A 22,439-nucleotide genomic window follows, 5' to 3' on the forward strand; every position below is an offset into this window, starting at 1 on the left:
GCAGTAGGGAAAGTCAAATTAGAAAAAATAATTGTTTTTGTTGACCTTCTTGTTGTTGAGTTTCCTTTGTCTCTTAGCTCAAACAAAAAAGTCATCTGAAATCCACATGATATTTGGCCTATTGCAGTGCATGTGGGTGTGAGTTTGGTCATCAGAAAGCCATGAGAATATTGAATTACAAAATTACAATTACAATATAGCAAGCCTCCCATACCTAAACAGCACTAACTGCCAGCATTCAAACAGCAACAAATTTACTTATGAAAAAGCAACACTCTAAATATTACACCGGGCCCTAAAACACCAGCACACCTCTTATTAGAAAACAGAATAAACCAGATTGCTATAGATCCCTACACAGAAACTGTAAGCTAGAAGAATACTTCATCTCGATCACACATGCCCAGACATAGACAGAACCTCCATCAAATAAAGAATAAAAAGACCATAAAGTATAAATAGGAACATGTGGAGAAAAACTGAACTGAAAACCACAACAAGCCAGATTATGTATGTTTTGCTACAGTGGAAAAGCAAATATCACCATTACTTGTAAAACATCAAACAATAAAATTAAAAATATAAAATATCAATTGAATTAGTAAAACCATGCTAATAAAAAGAATATTTCAAAACAGCTGTCAAACAGAACATCCAAAAATTGAAAAATTTTAAAAATTCTCAAGCACCAATAAAATATTTCAAAACAGTAGACACATCAAATAACACCCCATAATTAAAAAAAAGTTAAAAAATATTCCCTGCTGTCCATACCTGGGAACTTTTGATCAGTGGGGGAAAGCACATACAAACTTTCTCCTATCTCTCTTATATACACATACTCAGTGACACACACATTTCATTCTCATACACACTCACGCATGCACATTCGCTGTTCTGCACATGCTCATACACACACACACATGTGATCTCACAAATATGCTCTGACATGCTCACTTTCATACGCTCACACCTACACTCTCACTCTCAAATGCTTACGCCATTGCACTCACTTTCACGTGCTCGCTCACATACAAACACATGCTCACATACTTTCACTCACATATATGCTCGCTATTCAGGCCGTTCTGAATGCACAAAGCAGCAGCAGCAGCCTCCTTCTCCTTTGGCCTGCATAACTAAAGGGACTCTGCTTTTTTCTTTTGGCCGTGTAGGCCTAAGCTGCTCAGGTTCTTCTCTTCAGGGCAGGAGTGGGCCGACGCTGCTCCTTTGTTCTAGCACCTTGAACCCACTGATGCTACTCTTGCTCTTTCAGGCCAGCTATGTAAGCCCACAAAACACAGGCAGGAAGAAGCCCTCTTCTTCCTGCCTGTATGAGCCCACAAAACAAGACTTCCTCTTCTGGTCTGTGCGGGTGGTAAAAAGAAAGGGATAAAATTGCCACAGTCCTGCTGCTGCTAGGCAGCCATCACCAAACTTCTGATACTCTAGGTGGCTGATTAGTGCCTTCACTGGCCCTGCATGTAACAATTTTTTAAAACCAGCATGTTTTGTGTTGCTTATTTTTAAACAAAGTCTTCCAGAACTTATTTGCTCGTCTGCCCTATATATATATATATCTAGCCATTGAATTTTTTAATGCTCCAAAAAGAAATATTTTGTGACTTTTAAATGATTTCTGTAAATTCATGAATCACAACATTCTTTAAAAGAAATATTAGGCGTGGGCTCTTTACATTCTGATTTGGGTCTTTTTATTCTTTGGATCAAAAATGCTGTAGAATGAAGCCCTACATGTTCCGGATGGTACCAGGATAAGCCAGTCCTAGTATTGCCCTCTATTGTCTGAGTATTTTTAATTCCAGTTTTGTTAAGAAAAATAGAACTACAAGTGTATTGATACAATGGGAGTAAAACCAGGAGAGGCATAACCTGTCCCTGACGACATGAAGCCATCTGGTAACCATAGGAGAGTGGAAGGATGGCGAGATGGGTAAAGTGTTGCCAGACACTGCATTAATGGCGATGCCAGTACCTGCTGGTTGTCCTAAGGAGAGCATTTGTTGGGTCCTTCTCAGTCAGCAGAGGGCGACGATGTTCTAGGTTAATGGAGAAGAAATAACGAGGAAAGCAAATGTACAAAAGTCCTTTTAATGCCAAGCCCAGTCCTATGTTTTTTTTGCTCTGTTGCCATTGGTTGGCTAGGCACGGATGATCAGAAATGGCATGGCGTGAAAGCTGCCCCACATGGACAGAGATTAAAGTGTGCGGGACACAGATGGCTGTGGTGGCATGTGAGGGAGGGGGAAGTGGCATGACCAGAACCTCCATTAAGAACTGGAGAGGCTATACAGGGCTTTGGAGGGAAAAACAGAAAAGCAAATTAAAGCCATTTCAGCAAACAAAAACAAAAGTGATACATTTTTTGCCAGAAACAGATTTGTCCCTTTCTCATCCTGAAACTTTCATGTTCTGGGGATTACAGTCCTGGTTTCTCTATGGAAAATACAAATTGTAAACCCAGGAGTTTTTTGGGGGGATGGAAGTTAAAATCCAGGCGTCAACATTTTAGGGGTGCTAATAGCTGATATAAGCCCACTAGGGACAAGCTGCAGCATTTCTAGCAGTTAATCTGGTCTTTCATGAACTAAAAACCTTTCCTGACTGTTTTGATCGGTGGTCCGCAGATCAGGGCCGCAGCTCTTGCCTCCAGCCCCAAGCCCTCAAAAGATGCCTTCGACGCCAGGGCAGGTCCCCCAACTGAACGTGCGGCAGTCTGCGGGGAGACGCCAACTCTGGGCTGTTTCTAGGCGCGCATGTGATCAACCTCCTGCAATTTAAAGGGCCTGCGACGCCCTCTCATGTTGTCAGAGCCTTCTCCCTATATAAGGCTCTCTCCTGCTGCACTCAGGCCTAAGCACAGTCCTTAACTTCGCCCAATCCTGTCAGGACCCTCAGCCAGTGGCCCCTCCCTTTTCCAATCCTGTAGTTCAGCACCAGGGGACGCCTCTGCTCATTCCGGTGGTCCCGACAGGAACTCAGATGGCAGTGATGATGAGACTGTTTCTGATTCCCTGGATGATGGGGAAATTCCTCTAGGACTGGAACTGTATCAGACCATGTCACGGTTCTTTCATTGAGACAAACTGCCAGCCCTGATTTCCCAAGTGTCCATGGTATGCGGATCTGAGGAGACTCCTGGTGGACATAGCCTTTTGTCTTCCACCGCACATGGATCTGTTGCAGCAGGGACTGATTCTTCACGAGCATCCGACTCTGTTCTGTCTTACAGTTTATTTATTAAAATTTCTATACCGGTTTACATCATTTCACATTACAAATAAAACAAGCAAGAATTACAGAATGATAAAACAATATTGCTAACAAATTTAAATTCCATTACAATTTATAATAAAAAAAAAAAGTCCTAAACAGGAAACACATACTACAAAACATTCAACAATCTGCCTTACTCATCATCTCTTCTCATTTGTCTCCATAATTAGGTTCCTGTTTCTCGACTACCATCATCTTCATTGAATACCTGTTGAAAAAGTCATGTTTTGACCTTTTTCCTGAACATTGCTATATTTGTTTCAAGTCCTATATCGACTGGTAGATTGTTCCAAATTTTTGGGCCGGCAAGTGACAGGGCTCTGTCTCTCACTGCTGTTAATTTTGCTGATACCATCGAAGGGATGCATAGTAGGCCTTTGTTGGCGGATCTTAAATTTCTTTGCGGTGTGTGTAACCTTATTGCGGCGTTCAGCCATTCAACCTTTTCCCCATGTATTGCCTTATGGAGAATACATAGGGTTTTAAACTGTACTTGCTGTTCAATTGGTAACCAATGGAGCTCCTTCAGAATAGGAGTAATGTGCTCTTTTCTATTAGTACCTGTCAGTATTCATGCGGCAGAATTTTGCATGATTTGCAAAGGTCGAATTGTTGAATAGGGTAATCCAAGCAGCAGGGCGTTACAATAAACAATGGATGAAAAAATGAATGCCTGTAGCACCGTTCTGAAATCTTTTAACTTTAGTTGAGGTTTTAGTCTCCTCAAAATGAGCTATTTATAATACCCTTCTCTCGTTTTGTTGGCAATGTGATTTTTGAAGGTTAATTCTTGATCTATGTAAACCCCTAGATCTCTGATTGAAGATGACGTCTTAATTTGGAAATTCTCATAATTAAATGACAGGTTACTATTATTTGGTGACATTTTTCTTACTAATACAATTATTTCTGTCTTTGCAATAATGATACTGAGTTTCAGTTGATTTAAGAGTTGTTTGATTACTTTTAGGTATAATGATATCAGTTGAAAAGCTTTCTCTAATATATCGGTAACCGGAATTATAATCTGTATGTCATCAGCATACAAATAATACTTTAATCCGAGTCCTGATAATAGGTGGCGTAGTGGAATTAAGTGGATATTAAATAGTGTCACTGACAGCGCAGAGCCTTGCGGGCCTCCGGTATCAAGATTTATAGTTTCGGATGAGACGTTGTTGATTTTGACTTGGTATGTTCTGTTATTTAAGAATGTTGTTAATCATTTTAAAGGTTTACTACATATTCTGATTTCAGTTAATCTGTGAACCATAATATTGTGGTCGACAGTATTGAATGCTGCTGAGAGGTCAATCAGGAGTAGAAATTTCTTCCCAGTGTAGGGAGAGTAGTACAGTTTCTGTATTTAAATTTTTCTGGAAGTTGAACTGCGTAGGATAGAGAACCTCGTTATTTTCTAGGTGTTCATTTAGTTGTTTTAAGACCACTTTTTCAATTATTTTTGCAAGAAATGGAAGGTTTGAAATTGGTCGATAATTGCTTAGGATTTTGTCAAGATTTTTTTTTTTTTCAAAATAGGTTTGATAATAGCTTGTTTGAGTTCAGTGAGTAAGGAGCCTTCACCTACCGATAAATTAATGATAATAAAGATCGTAGGGGCAATAGTTTGCACCATCTGTTTTAACGCTGAAATTGGTATCACGTCCACAGGGTGTTGTGCAGGATTTAATTTCTGGATCAGTTTGGTCACTTCGTCTGTTAATGTTTCTTTAAATTCAGATCAGTTAGAGGTATGTCGTGTTTATTCAATTTAACTTCTTGGGTGGGAGTTTTGTCAAAACTAGAGATGATCAGATCTATTTTAGTTTTAAAAAATAACGCTAAATCCTGGCTGAGATTTTGGTTGGTATATGCGTCAGGTTGATTTGGATCAGTAGTTAGTTTGTTCACTATTTCAAATAATGCTTTTGGATTTCCCGAGAATTTTTTAATTTTATTGCTATAGTATTCTTATTTTGTGTTATTTATTAAATTCTTATATTGAGTCAGAAATATCCGGTAATTGGTAAGAGTTGAGGTGCATTTTTTCTTTCTCCATGCTCGCTCTTTGGCCCTATGTTTTTGTTTCATTTCTTTAATGTTGTTATTATACCAGGGGTTTGATCTTTTTTTCATTTTAATGTGTTTCGTTTTTACTGGATTTGTGTCGTCCGCTGTTTGTTTTGTGGTTGAGAACCATGACTGTGTTGCATTTGTTATATTTGAAATATCTATAGAGGGCAATTGTTGTTCTAATAATGTTTGTGTTGTGTCAATATTAAAGGGAGGTCGAAAGTCAAAAGAAAGATTAATGGTACACTGCTGAGCCTTATTTTTGTTGAAGACTATGTTTGCTTTAATTTGGAAGTGGTCGGACCATGGGACCGGTGTGTATTTCGTTTTTATTTTTTTCACTAAATTGAAGTTGGTGAAAATTACGTCCAAAGAATGGCCTGCTTTATGTGAAGGTTTAATGGATTCTGTCTTATATCCTAGAGCTAATAATGCCTCTATTAGCATTTGACAAGTTGCAGATGATGGCTGAATGTCGAAATGTAAGTTAAAATCTCCAAGAACTATGGAGGGTTTTCTAGGATCAAGGTTGGCTATGAAGAGCTCAATGATCAGCGATACATTGTGCTCTAAAAGTCCAGGAGGGCAGTACACTAGACAAATTTGTAAGTATTCAGAAGCTAATATGGCAACTTCATAATTCTGAGTTATTTGACTTGGAACCGATTTCATTTTAAATGTATTTTTTTGATGATTAACATTAGGCCACCTCCTCTGCGCTGGAGCCTTGGCATAGAAAAAATATTGTATTCTATATTATCTATCTGATTTACAGTGACTTTATCACTCAATTTTAGCCATGTCTCAGTAATGGCTAGGAAGTCCGGATTATTTTTTATCAGAATATCTGATATAAGCATAGTTTTTCTGGTTAAAGATTGTATATTAACTAAGAAAAAAGAGAGAAAGAGACAATTTGTGATAAGGTCTTTTCGCTGAATTATTGTCACATTTCTATTTAACTGTCTGCTAGGAAAAATAACCCTTGCTGTAGTTATACAATGTTAGGTTCTATCATAGGAGCTACCACCAGGAAAGAGACCTAGGTGTCATAGCGGATAATACTTTGAAATTTTCAGCTCAGTGTGCTGTGGAAATCAAAAAAGCAAACAGAATGTAGGAATTATTAGGAAGGGAATGGCAAATAAAATTATGGATGTCATAATGCCTCTGTATCACTCCATGGTGAGACGGCACCTTGAATACTGTGTTCAGTTCTGGTCGCCGCATCTTTAAAAGATATAGTTGCACTGGATAAAGTGCAGAGAAGGGCAACCAAAATAAGGGACATGGAACGGCTGCCCTATGAAGAGAGGCTAAAGAGGTTAGGACATTTCAGCTTGGAGAAGAGACAACTGAGGAGGGATATGATAGAGGTCTACAGAATCATGAAAGAACTTGAACAAGTTAATGTAAATCCGTTATTTACTCTCTCAGATAATAGAAGGACTAGAGTGCACTCCATGAAGGTAGCAAGTAGCTCATTTAAAATAAATCAAAGAAAAATCTTTTTCACTCAGTGCATAGTTAAGCTCTGGAATTCATTGACAGAGGATGTAGTGTAACTGTTTAAAAAAAAGTTTGGATAAGTTCCTAAAGGAAAAATCCATAAACTGCTATTAATTAATAAGCAATAGCAGCTTGAGATTTATTTAATGTTTGGGTACATGCCAGGTACTTGAGGCCTGGATTGGCCACTATAGGAAACAGGATACTAGGCTTGATGGACCCAGTATGGCATATCTTATGTTCTTAGCTGATGCAGAAATCACTATCTTATTGTACAGGGTACTTTACATGTTACCCCTATTGCGTTATACTAATGTATACTCTCTTTCAACATATTTCCCAGTTATGCATCCTTCTGCACGCTCAATGTTATTGATAGGTGGGGACTTTAGTTGTGTCTATGACCCGTCTCTAGATAAATCAAGCTATAGTGGATCATCCCTTGGAGCGTGGTTATGGGGTGTTTCATAACTGTGCAACTCTCTAGATTTGACCGATATTTGGTGTAGATTGTACCCTCTGGAAAGGGATTTTACCCATGTATGCCAAGCCCATGGAACCAAATCTTGAAAAGATCATTTGCTGTTATTTTTTTAACAAAGTTTCTAAGGTGCAGATAGATTTCATGGCAAATACAAATACAGCCACAAACACCGGTCTTCTCACAACCCCCTCCCCAAAGCTAACCCACCACAACTCATCCAGAGAACGTGCTTTCTCCATAGCTGGACCCCCCCCTATGGAACACCCTCCCCTCCGACCTAAGACTCGAACCAACATCACAAACTTTCAAAAAGAAACTAAAAACATGGCTCTTCCAAAAAGCCTTCACAACATCTTGAGGACAATCACCACTCAACTCACTCTCACCCTCTCCTCCCCCCCCCCTTCACTCGCCAACCCATTTCCTCCATGAAATGCCCAATTCCCCATTCTCCACTATCCATCCCACACACTCCTACACTGATCCTGTGTGACTCAATTAACACACAATCCCGATCCTCCACATGCCTAAATGAACATAAGAGAAACCCCCTCCCAGTTATTCTTTATCTGCTTTATTTGCTTGTTAAATTTTCTTTATTTGCCTTATCTCCCTGTTAAATCTCTCTCCCCCTCTTTTGCTCTCCCAGTTACCATATCCTGTTGCAATGTAACTTTCTCAACTTGTTCTGTGTAAACCGATGTGACAATATGCGTTGAATGTCTGTATATAAAAACAAATAAATAAATAAATACGAACCACTCCTTAATCTGGATGAACCATGAGGGCCCAACGGACATCCCAGTTAAAGGTCACTGGAGATTTCCATCCCATCTTTACCAAGATTCTGTTTTCAAATCTTTCTTACTTAATAAGTGGGAGGAATTTGTTTATTTTAATACGGGTTATCAAAGAACTCTGTTTTGGGAAAGAGTTAAGGTCGTTTTCCATAGCCATATTATAGTGTATGTTGCCCAAAAGCATATGGAACTGAATAAAGTCATACTGGTCTTAAAAGGCAATTGCATGCTGACAGACCTGGGTTTGCCTTTAGTCCTTTGTTGTCTATTAAAACTCAGTTTACCAGGACACAAGTAGCTCTTAACACCTTGTAGCACCAGAGGGCAAAGAGAAGCTTGCTTTATTACAAATTCTGAGGGTTTTTTTCATTTTGGTAATAAAATAGAAGACATTATAGCTAGGATTGTACACAACTGGGAAGGCTCCAGATATATTCCTGCTATGAAAACAAACCCATCACCCGGCTTCTAGCCAGCCTCCTCTCTCCTCTGTGAGAAAAGGTAATTCTGGGGTTAAGTCCCTCACGACCTTAATCCACTGCCCTCACTCAGGGAATGGTGTGAGCCAGTGCACCTCTCTGGCCTCACATAAGGTGTTTCTCTGGGGATTTTCCAGGGAATGGGAGTGTTTGGAAAAGCAGCACGTACTACATAGTTTCTCTGGTGTCATCGTGTCAGAGGAATTTGGAGAGAGACTGGACAAAGTATTGTGGTTGCCACGTTAGTCCACTTGGATATGTTTATGACCTGGGGAAATGAGAATAACTCTTTAAAGCTTGTCACAGATGTGTTAAGTTCGTGGACTCTTATTTCTGCACGAGAGAGATTGGGGAATCCAGAAGACCCCCTTTCTCTCGCATTCTCGGTAGTACCCTCCCGAAAGGAGTGCCCCCTTATCTGCAGAATCATCCTTTGAATCCATGGCCACGTTGGGGGTCACTGTTCAAAGGCCTTTAACCAGATAATTCACAAGTTATCCATCTAAATGCCAACTTTTGAATATTGGGGCCACTTATCGAGCTAAAATGTAGCCAGATGATGTAGGGGCATTCCAGGGGGGGGGGGGGGGGGGCAAAGTTAGCCAGTTTTCAACTATATTTGGCTAAGCTAGTCGGATAACTTTAGTTCTGCCTCAGAGCTCCCAGCTGGGGTTTTGCAGATCAGGGAGAGTAAGGAGGGTGACCAAGAGGTTATGGTTGGGGAGAGGGCAGGAGGGAGCCAGATTTTTATTAAAATAAAATGGGTAAGCGAGAGAGGGGGGGATGCCTTTCAAATTTTGCATTTGTTCTGTTTGGAGGGGTGGAAGTGGAATTGAGCCTTTGGCTGCCCGAATCTCTTACTGGTTTTGAGAAGCTAGGGATGCTCAAAATTTAAGCCTGGAGGCCCTGGAGATTTTTTTTTTTTTGCTCCCCTTTGCTGTCACTTTACCTGATATCTTTTGAATAAATCCAGTTAAGTGGCAAGTTATCCAGCCACGTGCAGCGAATAACTTTAAAACGTAACCAGTTATGCTCAGACGTACCATGTAGCCGGATAACGGTAGATGAATATATTCAGTGAGGCGTTTATCCCGCTGAATGTCCAGAACAAGTTATCTGTTTAAATTTAGCTAGACAGCTCCTCCACTCACCGGCTTTCTGAATTCTGCCCCCATTGTACTGCACATTCTTTGTTTGTTTGCTGCATTGATCAGCGAAGTGAGTAGAAGGCAGCAGGGATGTGCAGCATTTTTAAAATTTTGTTTCAGTTACTGCACACTAAAAATTAGTGCGCACTAAATCAAAATCGTGCACCCTAATTTCCAGTTAGTGTGCACTAAAAACCAACAAAACAAAAAAAACTCGAAAGTGGGGAAATTAAAAAAACCCAAAATTAAACATTTTTGTCTGCATACCTCTGGAAGGCAGTTGTACCTTAACCCACGTGAACTGTTCCCAAGAGGTTTGATATAAGACAGCACCAATCCTAAAATCCTTGCGTGGTGGCAATATAGTAAAACCTCTTCTGAACCTGATCAAGTGGGCCTGTCCACATTGGGAGATGTCTGCTCCGTTCCTAGTGGGAAGCATCAGGGAGAAATCTGTAACCCATATGGAGGGACAGGAAGAGACATGGAGGCTTTTACGCAATTGGTACTCAGAAGCAGCACTGAATAGATTGTAAATTGTTTATTTTCCTTCTGTGCAAAGCTCAACTATCGATCTCAGAAATTAAAGGCTGAGCTGGCAGGAGTAAGTTTCCCAGGCTGATTTGTGAAGGTAGTCCAGCCATGCTAAAATGCAACAGAATCCAACAAATCTACATTGTTTATACTTGTGAATAGCTTTGTAAATCTGCTGTTTAGAAAAATCACTGCCGTAGTGAAACAGTATGTATCTGCAGAACCTTATGACATCACCTCTTGCTTCCTCGGTTTTAGCTTTCTCAGTAGCCTCAGTTACCAGTGCCTTGTAGTATGAGTCCTACAGTCTCATACCCACTTAAAAAAAAAAAATGGCTAGAGAATTGTTTGTGTCTGTATTACTTCTGTTTCCACATAGTTATTTTCTGTCACTCTTCTTCTTTGCCCTCCCCAGCCCTCTGATCTGTTCCTGCTCTTCCTGTCCTTGCTACATGTATAATTTTTCCATCGTTTCCCTACTCTGCCCTTCACAGTTGAGTAAAAGGTTTGGGAACATCTTCAGCCTTCAGATTTGTTGGCGAAACCTGGTGGTGCTGAATGGGTTTGAGGTAATAAAGGAAGCGTTGGTCAACAAGTCTGAGGACATCGCTGACCGGCCGCGCTTACCCCTCTACGAGCACATGGGGATTCGTGACAATACAGCAGGCAAGTATTTGCCAACTCATCACATACAATCAGACTGTAATGCTGGGCAAGCAAAGCGCTGTTATTTCTCCAAAAATAAATGGAACCAAGTGTGAATCTTTTGTTACGGTAGATCACAAAATGGCCTTTAGCCAATTAAATGCTTTTTCAGCCTGCTGGCACGACCATCCATCCTTTTTATAAAGAGATCTCAAGTACAAGTTACGGATGTTACAATTGGCAATCAGAAGGAACAATAAAAAGGTCTTCCTTATAGGAGCAGTGTCATTTGCTTCGTTGGATTTGGAGGGGGGGGGGGGGGTGTTCAGCTTTGCATTGTGTTGCTCACATCAGAAGAATGCATGAGGTAGTGGTACCACTCTTCAAATACAGTAAGAGGCTCTGACAGAATTCTTAGAAAAGGGACACGCACAGTGATTCTTGTGCTAAAAACCAAGCTTGAATATTTTACTTTATTTATTTATTTAAGAAGATTTAATATTCTTCTGCCTTAATATTGATTTGATTTACTTGCGTTCTGCAGATCCCAAAACAATATTCATTCAAAGCGGATCACAATACAAAATTATCAAAACCCACAGCAAAATGCAATCCATAAAACACATGAATAGTCATAATTAAATCATACAGCAATCAGTTATTTAGCAGCAATAGTCAATGACTGGTAAGAGGTAATCCATAACCATGCATCAATGACTAGACATTCTACATATAAATATAAATAAATCACAATAGAGTAAAAGCTCCATTATCTGGTCCTTTACCATGCAGAATGCTCTGTTAACCATCATCCTGCCCAGGCAGCGGCTTCAGTGGGGCAGAATGAAAGGAAGAGAGGAGCTGGACTAAGGATCAGAATAGCTTTTCTCTGTTCTGCTCTGTGCTCCATTCACTTCATCCCCACCCCTGCCCCTCCTGATCCTGCACGCTGCTGCCTGGGAGTGGAAGGGCTGGAGCAGGAAACAAAGGACTCTCAGGTAACCAGCATATTTGATTAACTGGCACCCCCTATGAATGCTGAATAATAAAGCTTTTATTTTAATAAATATTGCAATTCCAGGAAGTTATGCCATTGCTTCTGTGATAGTAACATACACAATAACGTAGTGAACGACGGCAGAGAAAGACTAAAATGGCCAATCTAGTCTGAGGTGCTGCAGTTGCATAGATGCACATAACGAGTTCTCACATGCAACCCAGGACCAACTCTTTTTCCCCACACCTTTTAAATGATCTCCGCACCCTTTTCCTATCATGCCCAAAATTTGTTATAATGATGGCCTCCACCATGTCCACTAGAAGGCCTCTTCCATGGTAAAATCCAGCCTCCTCATTCTTATTGATGAGGCCCAGTGCAATTACACCACTGCTGTTTAGGATTATAACCAGTGCTCCATACCAGTTACCTGAATTGCTTCTAGAATGCAGGTTACCCAAATGCATTGTAAGAAGCACAAGGCATTGCCAATGCTGCTTTGGTTTATACTGTTTCTCTTTGCAGGTTATCCCCAGTGCCCATTACTCCATGCAGGTTACCGAGTACTTCAGGCCCATTGTCTTGCCTCTAGGGATCTTCCACATAGTCCATTCTTTTTTGAATTCCACTACTGGTTTTTTTTGTCATCATAACTTCTTCTGGGGGGTCATTCTAGGCAACCATCATCCTTTGTGAAAAAGTATTTTGTGATGATGTTCCTGAGCCTACCCAGTTGGAGATTCATATCATATACCCTTAGTGCTACAACTTCTTTTCTACTAAAATATATTTTTGTCTTGTGCATTATAATCTTTCAGAAATTTAAATGACTCTATCATGTCCCTCCTGTTTCTCCTCTCTTCGAGGATGTACATATTTAGGTACTTCAGTCTTATCTCATGTGGCTTTTGGTGGTGGCCCACCCACTCTCATACACTTTTTTGCTCTCTCTCTTTCTGTCATTCTCTCCCAACCTTTTTGCGTCCCCCTCCCCCACTTCTAGGGATAATCCCAGCACCTCACTCAGGGGCAGATTCCGCGTAAAGATTGGCTCGGGGATTTTCCGCCCAGGCCGACCCAGAAGATACCCCGTGGTATCTTCTGGGCCGGCCTGCTCCATGCTCCCCTCCTGCCACTCCCCGGCAGGGCAGCAGCATTTCCCTTCAGGCCCATGCAACAGACTGATTCCTCCTCCTTCCACCACTTGGGGGCCTACAATGCACTTGTTTCCTCATTGCAACATGCAGCCAATGTTCCTCCTTCCATTGCGCAGATCTGATGCTGCTCCTGTTTCTTCTTCTGCCACATAAGCTTTGATGCTCCTCCTGCTTGTGCAGTCCACCTGCTTTCTTCTTCGAGGCCTGCTTCTGGTTTGTGCAGCTGGAGCTGGCCTGAAGGTCAAGCAATTCCTTTGGATCAGATCTGGAGTGTTTCCGGGTATGAGACTCACCCTAGTCCCCAAGCCCGAATCCAGCACTATCCCACTTTCCTGACCCCAGGACTCTCCCCATCCCTAGGCATCTCAATCATCAGAGAACTGTCTTCTGCTTCCTGCTCCACCCCCTTCCAGACAACAGGTGGGAAGGGGATGAGGCAAACATGAGCAAACAGATTCAAATAACTTTATTGGCATGACAATTTTTACACAAGTTGCCAAAGTGTCACATAGTGTGGTTAAAGCAAAAGGAAAAATAATCAACAAAGTAGTGTGTAACCCTTAGCAGGATTTAAAAAAGTGTAATTGACCACTCCTCCAGGTTTCTTAGATCATTTCTAATTATATCTACTCTCTCAGGAGTGTCCACTCTTTTGCAGATCTTATTCATCTGCAAGAAAGCACATTTTTCCTTCTGACCTCTCCACGATATTTCCCACAAAGATGGCGATGAGAACTAGTCCCAGTAATGATCTCTGAAGCACTCTGCTAATTGCCTTTCTTTCCTCTGATTGAATTCCACTTACCACTACCCCTCTGTTTATCGTCCAAACAATTCTTAATCCAGTCTACCACCTTGGGACCCATCTACACGCTGCTCAGCTTATTAACGAGCTTCCTGTGGGGGGACAGTATTAAAAGCTTTGCTGAAATCCAAGCAGTACGCTCCTCCCTCCCTCCCAGCTAATAAGAGGTGGCTGAGAATAGGTCCGAAGTTATCTGGCCTCTTACATCTGGATAACTTTAGACCTAACTGGCTATATTTAAAGAACATGTCCAGTTAAGTGGGGAATAGCTAAAAAAAAATAAAAAATGGAGCATGGACCTGGTTAGCCCTTTCCCCAACAACCCCCCCACAGTCAATGGCAAAAACGTACCTAGCTGGGCTGAGCCCGCATGACCCCAAACCCCTCAAAATATTCTTAAAGCAAAATTTGAAGGACTGGCGCTGGCCTCTCTCCTCCCCCAAATCCCTTCCTGCGCCCCAATTTTGCTTAAGTTTTTTCAGAATGAGCCGTCCTGTGCCTATCACTCCCTGGCCCTTATCCTAACCCTCCCATTACCTTTCTTCAGCCGGGATCACCGTATGGTGCTACCGTGATCCTGGCCAGTGATTTCAGGGCTGCTGGGTCAGCAGGCTCTCTCACCACGATCAAGGAGTCCGCCTGAGAATTATGACAGGTTTGTGTGGCTGAGACCCCCAGGTTAAAATCTGTACTGGGTTGTGGCCTGGGAGGCGTTGGAAAGTGAATGGTTCTGTCAAAACACAAAATGCCGAGGAAGAACTCTAGGTCCCCCTCCATGTTAGGCCGCAAATATGCTCATGGTGTGAGGGAGGGAAATATTCCAGGAGAGAAATAAAAAGATATGGGATTTTAACAATTCCTCTTCCCCCTGTGAAATGCAGTAAAGAAGATTATTTGTGGAAAGAAAGCTAAAAAAAAAAAATGCTAATTTTTTTGGTACAGAAATTATTTCCAGTATAAAGTAGCTCCATATGCAAAATGGCACTGCTGCATGAAACCTATAGCTCCTGAGTACACGTGCTTTTTACCTTACAGAAATAAACCTTTATATACCTATACTGATCTTGATTAACTTCTGCAAATGGCTTTTTTCTAGAGGACCTGAAAACATTTTTCCCTGAGACTGGTGGTTATATGGCTTAACTATTCATTTTCCTCACAAGCGGCAGCCCATGTGTCCTTGTCCAGGAAGGAGTTTGCAAGGCTGCAGCATTGCCAAGGCACAACATGTGCAGGCTAACTTTTGCTAAAGAGACTGCCCCCAAAAAGGAGAGAGAACCTATCATTTTATCCGAGGTGACCGTCATGGCTTCTAGAGCATGGAGCCTAATTGTGTCCCATTGAATGTTAAGTTCTGCAGAGTTCCTCTGGGGGCTGAGCAGGTCAAGAGTCCTCATTTGCTTTGTGTTTCAATTGTCCAGGGTTGGTGCTGGCTAGGTATGGTCGCGCCTGGAAAGATCTGAGGAGGTTCTCGCTTTCCACCTTGCGGAACTTCGGGATGGGGAAGAAGACCCTAGAAGAGAGAATAATTGAGGAAGCCAGCTTTCTGAGTTCTGCGTTCGAGTCTGAAGAAGGTAAGTTCCATAGAGGGATCGGTAGATAGGAAAGAAGAAACAACACATGGAGAAGTTAGGAGGGTGGTGAGGCTCACCGCGCAGAAGCCAAGTTATACCACCAAGGGGACATGAAACTGTCCCTGCTGAGAGTTTTTTGGGTTGTATAGAGAATTACAGCAAGCCTTTCTGATAGTCTTTACAACATTTCTTAATTGAGTTTCAGGAAACCAGATAGTATTTGGGAGACCTGGGAGTGATTTAAAAAGTTGTGAAACTAATCAGGATAGAGGATCTCCCCTAATTTAAATCATATTGAGTTATCAAATTATTGTCCTATATCTTTTCTATCATTCTTAAATAAAATTCTTGAGGACATGGTATTAAAACAGCTCAATGAATATCTTGAGGAACATGAATTTCTCAATTGGCATCAATATGATTTCCATTCTGGCTACAATACAGAAACTTTACTTATATTATGTCTGGAAGGTTTCATTGAGGATTTGACACTAATGCATGCTGTGTATGGGCCATTTTAGATATTTTTGCTGCATTCGATACCCTTCATAATTCTATTTTTTTATCTAGATTAGAGGCGATCAGTATTAGGGATACGGTATTAGAATGGTTTAGGTCCTATCTGATTGATAGGAGGGTACAAGTCAGGATGGATCATTCAGTCTCTTCCTATTACCCTCTGACAGGGGTACCTCAAGGCTCAGCATTGTCAGCCATTCTTTTTAACATCTATTTGAAACCAATTTGTTAATTGCTGGCCGGACTTGATGTCAAGTTCCAGCTTTATGCCAACGACCTTCGGTTCTTTATTCCTATATCACCTTCAATTCAACATGCATTGGCTGAAGTAACAATTTGTATTTCAGCCATCAAGCAGTGGATGATGGGAAACAGACTGATGCTAAACATAGAACAAACTGAGGTGATTAGATAGGTAACACTGATTTAAAGTGGTTCATTTATTTATTTATACAAACTTCTATTCTGCTGAGCTGCAAATCTCAACAGAGTACAAAAAATGTACAAAATAAAATCAGACAAACAGTAATTTAATATTAAGCAGCACTAGCAATTAAGGAGCAAAAACTACTGGAAACCTGAAAGGTTAAGAGGCGGAAGGGAATCACATCAGTCAGGGCAGGCCGCGGTAAACAAATAAAACTTTAGTACTTCCTAAAATGAAGCAGGTCCTTTTCAGCTCTTATTTCCAGTGGGTGACTATTCCTTAGGGCTGGGCCCGCAATAGAAAAAAATGCGCTTATGAGACTCCCATAGCCGTGCTTGTTTGAGGGAGGGGATTTCTAGTAGTTTTAATGAAGCCTGGTAGTTTAAATAGAAAAAAAAGATTCAGGTTAGCATGGTCCCCTCTTCGATCTCAGGAGACCCCTCCCAAACATCAGCACTCTCCCCAGCATCTCCCTATCCTCCTCTTGTACTCTCCCCAGCTGTGGCATAGTTTGCCTGAGGGAGAGCACCGAGCCCAGGGAAAAAATTGGAACACACATCCCCATGTCCTGGGTGGCACCTGAGTTATGGCCTCATGAAAAGCTTCCCCCAGAGAGGGACCTGGAGCGCGTACTGAAGCTTCACAGTATCAGTCACAATCCCTCTGATTTTCCACTTCCTGTCACCACTCTGATCAGCTCCCATTTCCTGTCCTGCTTGGACTCCCACGCACATGAAGGCTATTATCTTTGGCTGGTGGCAGGGCAGACCCGCAACTGACCGCACTCACTTGGACGTTTCCCTGCTCAGGCTGCGGCCCAGCACACCACCATCACTCCTCTGCTGGCATTTTTTTCTAAACAGGCGCGTGCGCACGGTATCCACACATGCTAGCAAGCCCCATGGCGGGAAACCTTAGCGTCGGTGCCCTCCAATGATGTCGCGCGGCTGGGAATTTAAACCCAGCCACGCCTTCTGCAATCTGCCTCAGCAGTGGGTCTCCTGTCTTGAAGTAGTTTGTTTTTTATTTATTTATTTATTTATTTATTTATAACTTTTATATACCGGCATTCGTAAAAAAAAACATCATGTCGGTTTACAGACAACTGAGAAAGGAAATTACAATGATAAATGGAGGAAGGATAGGAAGTTAAAAGGTGACAACTTTACTGTAGAGCCAACGGGCGCCACAGTTATTAAATGAGATTACATGTGGTTAACCAGGTTGGACATAAATTAATTATATACAAGAGACGACAAAGTGGGGGGGTAGCGCGGGGGTGGGGGATGAAGCGCATAGGGGAGGCGGGGTGGGGTGTTGCACTAGCAATCCTGTTATTGTGTTCCTGTTCCAGCCTTGCCTTCCAACCTGCCTCATCTTGCCTTGCCTCGCCCAGCCTGCCTCATCCAGCCTTGTCTTGCCTAGCCTGTCATGTCCAGTTTCACCTCGCCTGTCTTTGTCCAATCTTCGGCCTGATCTCCTGGTACTAACCTCTTGCCTCGGCCTTGGACCTGACCTTGCTTGCCTGCCTCCTGGACCTGACCTCAGCCTTTGACCTCCTCATGCTTGCTTACCCCTTGGCCCGACCCTCGGTATCTCCTGTCTGCTGCCTGCCCTGACCTTGACTTGTTCTTGGACTCTTGCTTGCTCAACTGCCCTTGGCACCCAGCTGCTAGAATCCAAGGGCTCAACCTGCGGGGAAGGCACCTGGTATAGATGAAGCTGCAGCCTTTCCTGCTCCAGGGCACATTTGCCAGCTATCAGTGTAGGCTTTGTAGGTTCATCTACGAGGCTGTATCAACTATGCTACAGCACTAAGGGCTCACACTCACGCCACTCATAACACATGCTTTAATGTGCTCTTCTTTGGGTCCCTAAGGAAGTGGTACGAATGTGCAGTGCTCAGTAGAGCTCCCCAGGAGTCCTACTCCAGAGCAGCGCAGTTTGCCTGCAGCAACTGAGTGGCTTCAGGTGAACAGAAGCAGCATGGAGAAAGGCAGTGTGTTCAGTTCACCACAGTCATCAACAAAGGTCATCGATGATGACATTGGGCAGGCAGATCAAGGATGGCTTTGGCGGGCCGGAGGTAAAATTGCTCCTGACAGAGGCAGGGAGGCTGCAAAAAATGTGTTGATGAGCGAGTTCTGGCTCATGAGCTGTAGTTTACTCACTTTTGGTCTGGGAGACTGCTTGGGCCTCCCCTACAAGGAATGGGGCTAACTGTAAGATGCACTGTACTCTGGGCCATGCTGCTGCTTCTGCTGCTCTTTCAAAAGTCACCAAGACTTCCAGGTCATTGACAAGGCCCTTCTAAACAAAGGTCTACTCTAGCTGGCTGAGTGGGGCACCATCTCTTGTTGGGGCTCCTCCTAGAGAGGAGATGGAGCCTAGAGCAATCACCTGTTGCAGGAGCTGCTGTTCGATTCACTGGAAGTTCTCTGTCCACTGTTATGTCTGCTGTTGCTGTTGGGGGAACTGGTGAAGGAACTGCTGTTGTACTTGTTGACAGGGCCGGTGCTTCCATTAGGCAAACTAAGCAGTTGCCTAAAGTGACAAAGTTTTGGGGGTGGTAAGATCCCATTAGCACAAGGCCCAGAGAGGGAAAGCCAATACTGCCAAAGAAGGGAGTGCTGTGCTGGAGCTGTTTTTCAGTAGGTAAGCTAAGGTTAGGAGTGCATGACTGAAGGTTTGTCTAGGGCGCCAAATTCTCCTGCACTGGTCCTGCTTGTTGATGGAGGTGTTGCTGCTCTGCCATCCACTTGAACAGGGTATCCAAATCCATCTGCAATGTCTCTCTGCGAGAATGCAGGTCAGAAGCAGAAAGAAAAACACCCAAGTATGGAACACAAAATCTTCCCTAAACGTAGGAGAACTGTGTAGGTTTTTGTTACCAGTAGTAATTTTTAAAATTAAAAAGGTATTGGGTCGGGTCCAGTGGTGGCCTGCACCTTCCACTTTTCCCAATGGGGAAAAGGAAGCAAGAACAAAAAAGGTTCTGGATTGGTGAGCCGACATGAACTGGCAGAAATTCCTCACTGTTTATTACTAAGCCCTCTATTTTTCATCTGAGTTGAGAGAGATTTTTCTAGACACTGCAGTCAAAGAATAACTAAGGAAAGTGCTTCATTTATTAAATGTAATGCGAATCCTAAAGTATTAGTTTGCAAAAACGAAATTCAGAAAAATAGAACTGCTTGTTTTAAATGGAGACAAAATAGGAGCACTTGCATGAAAAATATCTATTGCCAGGGGAATCAAGACCTGCACTGCAGAAGCATGCAAAGCAGCAAAAGCATCAGAACTGTCTTTTATCATAGCACACTCCTACAAGATCCAAAGTTGCATCCTCAGCAGAAAGAGCACAAGCATCTGTGAAGGAGATTTGCATAGCTGCAGCTCAGAGTTCAATGCACATCTTTAGAAAGCACTATGTGGTTGTCAAGAGTGTCAGTACAACTGTTTGGTAGCATCCTTATTCAAGCTGCAGTTATTCTCTCCCAATAGTTCCTGCTGAAGTAAGTCCCCCAGTAGTGCTGACCGGGTCTAAGAGTATGGGAAATATGTCCTAGTGATACACAAAAATAACATTGAAATCTAAAAATGGCAAAATATATAGATATGCTACATAGTTCAAGTTCTACCTTCAGTAAAGTGAAACCTTTTTTGTCTGAGTTTTTATTTAGATTACAAACTGCTACTGTAAGACTCACACTATCAAAGGCAGAAACAGTTAATACTGGCAAATAAAATAAAAGTTTTGACTTTGTGCTTTCCCTTGTATTTCACGTGGGCAGTTTGCCATGATTCAAACAGCCGAACTTTTGACTCAGTTGTAGTGACCTGGCCACTGCTCTCCGAGGTCAGAAACTGAAAATTTGACTAGGGAGATCTTTTTTTCACTTCGGTTCACATAAGAGCCTTTCCAGGAATCAGATCAGCAATTTTTGGACTTTTAACCAGTGACTCTACTAGTGCGCTACCAGCCCATACTAATTGATGTTACCAGGTCTTAGCCATGCAGCTGACACCATCCATGGGTTGAGAGGTTTGTGGGTCTATTCCTGTGGGACGAGCTGGAATACTGTGTTAAAACCTTTCTCTTTGAAAACTGTGTCGGAAAAATGACCTACATCTACTGTTTGTGCGGGTCCTTATTCCAGTGAAACAGTGCTGTACACCTCCTCTCACTGCATGCACTGGCACTACACATGTGCTCTTACCCGCAGAGAGGGCCAGGCAGTTTTCAAAAAAGCCAATTTTCACATGTAAAACAGCGTCTTACCTGTAGAAATGCTTTTGAAAATTGTTCTCCCTATTTCCTTATAATTGCAATACAAGACAAAGAAAGACACACTAAACTCTGCCAGTGTTGTGCATTTCTTTTTTTTTTTCTTTATTTATATATTTTCTAATAAATCACACTCAATGATTTACAGAACACACAAAAAAAAATGGTTTGATAATTAAATAATTTTCACTAACATTTAAGACATTCCTTACATCATCAACACCATTATCATTCAAGCCAGTCTTGAGAGGGATGGGGCATTTCAACAACAAAAACTAGGGGCGTATAAGTACTCTAAGCTTCCTAAAACAACAGGGCTAATACAGAAACCTGCATTATCATTTACTTATGTTTACCTTGGGCACGGGAGATGAAGTTGTTAACTTCTTTTGTTCCAGGAAATTCTTTAAATGGTCAGGTATGAAAAAAATGAAAACTTCATCATGCTTTGCAATTAAACACTTACACGGAAATCTTAAATTAAAGGAAAAACCCAAAGCAATTACCTCTTGACGGAAGCCTAAAAAGGCTTTCCGTCTCACCTGTGTGGAAGCAGCCAAGTCTGGAAACACTTTAATATTTTGACCCATGTGATTGATGGGGTATTTGGCAAAATATCTCTTCATAACTGAATTAACGTCACCTATTGAGGAAAATACTGCCAACAATGTACCCCTATCAATCACCTGAGCAAGGGAATCTTCCAAAAAATTAGTCAAATTTCCTTGAAACATTTGACCTGATTCTTGTGGTATTATATATCTAGGTTTAGGTAGAAAGTAACAATTAGATACAATAGGAGAATCAGCTATTGCAAAACCAAGATTCTCAATCAGAAATTTTTTTAAGGTAATTAAAGGAACTTCCCCAATTATCCTGGGGAAGTTTAAAAATCTTAAATTTAAGCGCTTGGAATTGTTTTCAATAGCCTCGATTCTCTTAGCTATATTGTCTCTATCCTTAACCACAGCTGAGTGAAATTCTTGATGTTTCTTCTCATTTAATTCAAGTATTTTAATTTTTTCAGATGAATCTTTAATTTGCTTCTGAATTTGAAGAAATTCTTGCTGATGTCCAGTACTTAGTGCATCCACTTTATTCTCCAGACCTTTAATATTTTTTATCATTCCATCCATCATTTATTTATTTATTTATTTATTTTTACTTTTTCTATACCGATGTTCCTGTATACAATACACATCGCACCGGTTTACATGGAACTGAACTGACGCCTCTGGGGCGGAATACATTGTAACATGTTGACAAAGAACTTTAAGGGAGATATTCATGAACAAGATAAACTGAGGCAGGGTACAAAACTAGATACAAAGTGAGGGTATCCACAGGTGATATAAGGTACAACAATCAGAAAGGAGTATGTACAGTGTACTCCCGCATACTTTTCTGCTTCCACAACCCTCCCCACCAATCCCTCCACAACCCACCACAACCCTCAGCAACCTTCCAATCCCCTATATTTGCCTCCCAGCACTCAACCCATGAATCTTCTAAAAGCAATCTCACAACTCACAACAATATAACCCCTCACACAAAAAACACACACAATGGCCTTAGCCCAATACATCCCCAAACTACCTCATCGCTACAACCACCACCACACTCCTAAAGCCACACCCATCACTAGACGCCTCACCAAAATCCACACCAACCCTAACATACCCTATACCACAATCACACTCATT

The 22,439-nt window shown here is 41.8% G+C and overlaps 1 protein-coding gene across 1 annotated transcript in view; it reads left to right on the plus strand.

Annotated features, from left to right (window-relative positions):
• The window catches only part of LOC115084824 (cytochrome P450 2D15-like), an 83,710-nt gene that overhangs the window by 2,500 nt on the left and 58,771 nt on the right, over positions 1-22,439 (plus strand). The window contains 2 exon segments of the mRNA XM_029590149.1: positions 10,819-10,990; positions 15,350-15,502. Of these exon segments, the coding sequence (XP_029446009.1) occupies positions 10,819-10,990; positions 15,350-15,502 (325 nt within the window).

Source organism: Rhinatrema bivittatum, chromosome 2 (assembly GCF_901001135.1).
Source record: "Rhinatrema bivittatum chromosome 2, aRhiBiv1.1, whole genome shotgun sequence".
Classification (NCBI taxonomy): Eukaryota; Metazoa; Chordata; class Amphibia; order Gymnophiona; family Rhinatrematidae; genus Rhinatrema; species Rhinatrema bivittatum.